A 6,162-nucleotide genomic window follows, 5' to 3' on the forward strand; every position below is an offset into this window, starting at 1 on the left:
AAGCCCCGCGATGTCACTGGGCAGGCTGAAGGGATCGGGGACTACCTGAACCAGGCGTGAGTCCCTCGCAGGCAGCCTGAGGCCGCCACTCCCCGGGACGGGGAGGAGCTGTCGTCAGGCCTGAACCTGCTCCGGGAGGAAACTCGAGCCCAAGCTCGGCAGGTGAAGGCTGGACGCGCGCCCGGCTCACCTCGGAAGGGGCGGAGCTGGCGGCGATCACCTGGGCGGAGGCGGAACTGAGGGGGTCGGGTACTGGGACGCGGATACCTGTGCCGCCCGGAGCCGTGCACCTGTGCGGGAGGCGGGGCCCGAGCCCACCCGAGTGTGGCAGGAAAGCGGCGGAGCCCTCCGCCCCGCAACCCTGGGCGTGCGCCATGACCTGGAGCGCCACCGCGCGTGGCGCCCACCAGCCCGACAACACTGCGTTCACGCAGCAGCGCCTCCCCGCCTGGCAGCCGCTGCTGTCGGCCAGCATCACGCTGCCGCTCTTCTTCTGCGCCGGCCTGGCCTTCATCGGCTTGGGCCTGGGTCTCTACTACTCCTCCAACGGCATCAAGGAGCTCGAGTACGACTATACGGGTGACACTGGCACGGGTAACTGCTCCGTCTGCGCCGCCGAGGGCCAGGACAAAGCGCCGCCGCCTCCCTGCTCGTGCGCCTGGTACTTCTCGCTGCCCGAGCTCTTCCCGGGGCCCGTGTACCTGTACTACGAACTGTCCAACTTCTACCAGAACAACCGCCGCTACGGCGTGTCCCGCGACGACGCGCAGCTGAGCGGGCTGGCGAGCGCGCTGCGCCAACCGGTCAACGAGTGCGCCCCGTACCAGTTCAGTGCCACCGGCCTGCCCATCGCGCCCTGCGGCGCCATCGCCAACAGCCTCTTCAACGACACCTTCTCGCTGTGGCACCAGCGCCAAGCGGACGGGCCCTATGTTGAGGTGCCGCTCGATCGCGCCGCCATCGCCTGGTGGACCGACTACCACGTCAAGTTCCGCAACCCGCCGCTGGTCAACGGCAGCCTGGCGCTGGCCTTCAGCGGCACGGCGCCGCCGCCCAACTGGCACCGGCCGGTCTACGAGCTCAGCCCGGACCTCAACAACACGGGCTTCGTGAACCAGGATTTCGTGGTGTGGATGCGCACGGCCGCGCTGCCCACCTTCCGCAAGCTGTACGCGCGCGTCCGCCAGGGCGACTACTCCGCGGGGCTGCCGCGTGGCGCCTACCGCGTCAACATCTCCTACAACTACCCAGTGCGCGCCTTCGGCGGCCACAAGCTCCTCGTCTTCAGTAACATCTCGTGGATGGGCGGCAAGAACCCCTTCCTGGGCATCGCCTACCTGGTGGTTGGTGCCCTCTGCATCCTCGTGGGCTTCGTCATGTTGGTGGTTTACATTCGTTACCAGGACCAGACGGACGACGACGACGACGACGACGAGTGACGGCCGCCTTCGGGGGTCCCTCTTCCTGCTGCTCGCCTTACCTGTCCTGCCACCTGCCCCCCTTTGCCTTGCGTCCTGGACGAAGAAGGCGCTGGAAGGGATTGCCCCCTTGTGCCTAACTGCTTGTGCTGGGTGCACCTGCAGAACAAAAACGCTCTGGCGACTTCTCCCTTCCTCCTTAGCCTCTGCAGAGACACAGAAGGGTGGGCTGGAAGGGAATATTCCAGGGTGTTTGAAAAAGGTAAGTTTATTTTGGTGCAAAAAAAAAAAAAAAAGAGAGAGAGAGAGAGAGAGAAATCCATGCCTAGCAGGATCTTCAAAGCACTGCTACAAACAACATTGATTTTAAACCATGTTTTGCACTAAGGTAAATTTAACCTTTTAATCCTCTGTAAAGTCCCTTGGAACCTGTTAGAAATGTAAGTGATGGGAGGGGGGGGGAAGAGAGAGACACCAACTTCCCACAGAGTCTGAGCAGGGAAGGCTAGGACCAGAGCCTTCAGCTGTGTTTGGAACCAGCTCCCCTGTGAGGAAAGGCCTGTATTCCCTCCCAGGCTGGGTCCCTTCCCTGACCAGGTAGAGCCCGAAGCAGTCACCTGAGTTGAGATCTGCAGGTGGGAATTTGCTCCCAGGGGTAGCGACAGTCATGATATTGGGTGTTGTTGGGTGTTACAGTCTCCCTTCTAGAAGGATCCCCTGGTTTCTGGACTCAGGGGCGAAGGATGTTATCCCTAGCAAAGTGGCTGGCGTCCACATCCGCAGGGCCAACAGACTTGACCGATGTTTTAGGGCAGAAGTGAACTTTGCAGGTTCTGTGTAGACACTTGAGACGCGAGGCTGGCCGGTGCAGCTCAGGGAGATGTTTTAACTTTGACTCAGGGAGGGAAGTATTTAAAGTCCCGTCTGTGTCTTCTGACTCATGGCTCACCTCTCTTTACCATCTGCTTTTCTTTCTTTTTCCTTTTTGTTTTGTTTTGTTTTGTTGTTCTTATGCCTGGGAGAATTTCCTTAGCACCACTTTCCTAGGATCTGGAAAAAAAAAAAAGCTTTAAAATGTGCGTTCTCAAATGAAGCATTTGGTTCTGACTAATCCTGTTTGTGTGAATGCTAATGTGTTACAGGCGAGCCTGCATCTTAGGATTTTTGTTGGACCTTTGATATGACATCACACACTCTTGACCAAAGTTATTCCACTCATATGAAATAAAGTCAATCAATGTATATATGATATAAAGTTTGTCTGAGAAGCGATAGAATGTTTTTAGGACTTCCCTTTGTGGCAAAATAAATTTAAAGGAACTTAAAAATCTTCCCAGTAAGGCTGAAAGCTGTAACTCGGCGTTGGCCCGAGCGGCTCTGAGCCTGCTGTCTGTCCCTGTGACTTTCTGAGGACCGCTGTTTACGCTCAGCCCTTTAAGGCAGGCCAAGTTCTCGAAGCAGGTGTTTTTGGAGGTTGAAGAAATGGTGACTTGTCCTGAGTAGTTTGCAGTCACTCTGCTTTCCTCTAGTTCTTTGCAAATGACCGCTGGACGTCATGCCCGCCCTTGGCAGCTGTCTCAGCTTACGGGGCAGAGGCGGGTGGGTGAAGAGAGGCAGTGTGTGTGTTTCTCCATACACCAGAAAGTAGTTCAGGAAGCCCCAAATGCTGACTCCCCAACGCTGGAATGCAGTACACATTTATCATCAAATCATGAGTTATGATTTTAGCCTATGCACACATTATGTGTACGTGAAATGCCTTCTGTTTTGAGTAATTGACTAGCACCCCAACCCTTCCCAGTTCTGTTGGGGGGGAGTTTATTGCTGTGTGGGGAGGGTAGCCATGAACGTCTTTAATAAGTTCATGAAAAGTATGAAAAAGCTCTGCCTGGATTTCACTTGTTTTTCACCAAATAAAGCTTTAATCACATTTTCAGTGAGATTTTGGAAGCACCCTCCTGTTGGGTGATGATTTTTACAATATAGTCATTCAGATGGTACATGATTTTACATGAGATCCCCAAAATAGAATTCATTCTGATTAAATTGATGGTTATACTGTCAGACTCCATTCTTTGGGTTCCTGAAGGAGAATAAAGGTTATGTTTGTCTTTTCTTTGTTATCTCGTTTGCCTGAGTCTCTTGAACTCTGGTCTTAAAGGCACACACAGTACCACCCACCGGCTTCATCTGTTAATAGCAGATCTGTGTTGCAGCAAGAAAATCTTCTTTCAGAATCTGGCTCAATTCAAGTACACTCATTCTCCCATTGTTAGCATCCTGAAACAGAACTTGAACTTAAAGCAACACCAACAGGTATAGGTACTACATCATGCTCAACTATTGCTTGAATTGGATAAATGTCTTTTTTTTTTTTTTGGAAAAAATAGCATTGGAAGTCATTAATATCCACATTTTTTTTCAAAGTTTTTAAATGAAAAAATTTCAAGAGAATCACTTTAACTCAACTTCCTTCAAACCAATTTAAAAAGGTCATCGTAGAGCAGGCTTGTCTGTGCATTTTACTGCAATAGGAAATTGCAATGGTTTGTGGGATATTTCGGAACGCAGAGTGCAGAAAGGTTCAAAGTGACCCGTGGGAGGTGGTCGCTCTGCAGGGTGACTGTGTCAGGACTCTCGGTGGGCTCGCATTCCCATGTTGTCCCTGAGCTGGAGAAGCATCTTCTAGGGACCGCAGCAAGATGGCCCTCAGCACCTGGACAGGCGTGGGCTTTGACCCACCTTGTGAAATGAAAACACACTTGCTCCCAGAACCGAATGACATAGCGGAAAAGATGTCCCAGTTCAAGTCAACTGAAACAGTTGGCTGAATGTCCTGTGGAGCAAGGATCGCCTCTTAGCCTTAGCGCTTTCATTTTCATCCGTTGCCCCCTGTCATGGAAGATCTCAACAGTGGGACAACTGCTCATCCTTAGTAGGGCTGCGCTGCTATCGACTAGGTCTTTCTTTGCCCTTGGAAATACGCTATCAGCTGCAGTCATAAAAACAAACTCCCTCTGCCTTTGTAGGCATTCCTTTGCACCCCACATTTTTTTTTTTCTCCACCTAAATCAGAGCTGGATGATTGTAGAATGTAAATTCTCATTTTAAAAATTGTAATGGTTTTCCCTAGGAGAATTTCAATTCTCCCTCTGCCCCAACAGATTTTTTTTTTTAAAGATTTATTTTATTTTCATTACAAAGTCAGATATACAGAGAGGAGGAGAGACAGAGAGGAAGATCTTCCGTCCGATGATTCACTGCCCAAGTGAGCGCAACGGCCAATGCTATGCCAATCCGAAGCCAGGATCTGAAGCCAGGAGCCAGGAACTTCTTTCCAGGTCTCTCACGTGGGTGCAGGGTCCCAAAGCTTTGGGCCGACCTCGACTGCTTTCCCAGGCCACAGGCAGGGAGCTGGATGGGAAGTGGAGCTGCCGGGATTAGAACCGGTGCCCATATGGGATCCCAGGCGCGTTCAAGGCGAGGACTTTAGCAGCTAGGCCACTGCGCCGGGCCCATTTGTTGTTAGGCTATCAAGAAGAGTCTTCGCATTATGTGACAACCACATCAAGATCCCAGAACCTAACACGAGGGCAGCTCTTTGTAGTGAGTTTGTAGAATGTCGAACAGTTGGTGCCATGTGTATAAGCATGTTGCACACTTCTCCTATGAGCCTTACCCATGTGTTTAGGTACTGTACCCACAGCCCTGCCACCACATGGGATGCTGGAGCAGGTGTGTGTAGCTTTACTTAACCCTGGAGCCGTGGAACCCAACAGAGACTATTTGGGGTTTGGGGAGAGAGGAGGAAAAGGGACTGAAGGGAGGATGGGGGCAGGAGGCGTTTTTCTGAGTCAGTAGGGTGTCTGGGAGCCAAGGATGCAAGGGAGGGCCTTGGCAGCAGAGGGCAAGGGCTCACTGGAAGGCCACCCGCATGCCAGGCCCTTGGTTCAGTCGGTGGCTGATGGTGGCTCACCTCCCTTGGACACCCCCCCCCCCCCGTTGCCTTTCTGATCAATTTGAATGTGATTGATCTTCATCCTGAGAAGCCAAAGGTATTACTGTCAGGAACTGAGCTAATAGCTTTGCCCTCCACACTGACTTTTAGCTAAGTCCCCGTTACAGCGGATGGAGCCTTACGTTACCGATGAAAACCGAAATGGATGTGCCGCTGGTCACGATGCTGTGTTCTTCTAAAAGGCCTTTGTTCTGCCAGTCCAAGGTGTGCAGCTCTGCGTGCTCTCAGTCTTACCCAGCAGGATGCATGAACTCTCAGAACACGACCAGGGTCAGCCAAGGAGCAGCGCCCTTCTTCTTTCTGTTCTGTTTAGTTTTGCTCGGAACTCTGTAAAAAACAAGTAGCAGTCTTACAAACAAACAAACAAAACAAAGCAAAATGTAGACCACTTGAGTATTTTCAAAAGAAGACTTGATTAGTTCCTTGTCATGACTTTTTACTAAGTAAAAGATATTTGTCTTTTCGGTAAAGAGTCTAAATGGGAGCTGCGACTTTTCCCAGGCAAATCAAGAGCCGAGTAAAAAGTACTTTCTATCTATCTCCTCATTTTTTTTTTTCTGCAACCCTTTAAGGTTAAAGACTTACTATTACTTCAACACAATTTGCAAATAGCTGGTATTCCTCAAGCTCTAGCTCGTATATTCCTTTTACTGAATCTTTAAAATCATTACAGGACATCCCACAGTTAGGTGATGTAATCCTAACTTCTCCCCAAACTCATCCTTC

The 6,162-nt window shown here is 51.2% G+C and overlaps 1 protein-coding gene across 1 annotated transcript; it reads left to right on the forward strand.

Moving 5' to 3' along the window:
* Positions 1–365: 365 nt before the first annotated feature.
* TMEM30B (transmembrane protein 30B) lies at positions 366–1,635 on the forward strand. Its single transcript, XM_040975646.1, has one exon. It carries the CDS (start codon positions 375–377, stop codon positions 1,437–1,439), a length of 1,065 nt encoding a protein of 354 aa, XP_040831580.1. The 5' UTR covers positions 366–374; the 3' UTR covers positions 1,440–1,635.
* Positions 1,636–6,162: the final 4,527 nt, after the last annotated feature.

This window comes from Ochotona curzoniae, unplaced genomic scaffold (genome assembly GCF_017591425.1).
Source record: "Ochotona curzoniae isolate NIBS_2020 unplaced genomic scaffold, NIBS_Ocur_1.0 contig_2688, whole genome shotgun sequence".
NCBI lineage: Eukaryota > Metazoa > Chordata > Mammalia > Lagomorpha > Ochotonidae > Ochotona > Ochotona curzoniae.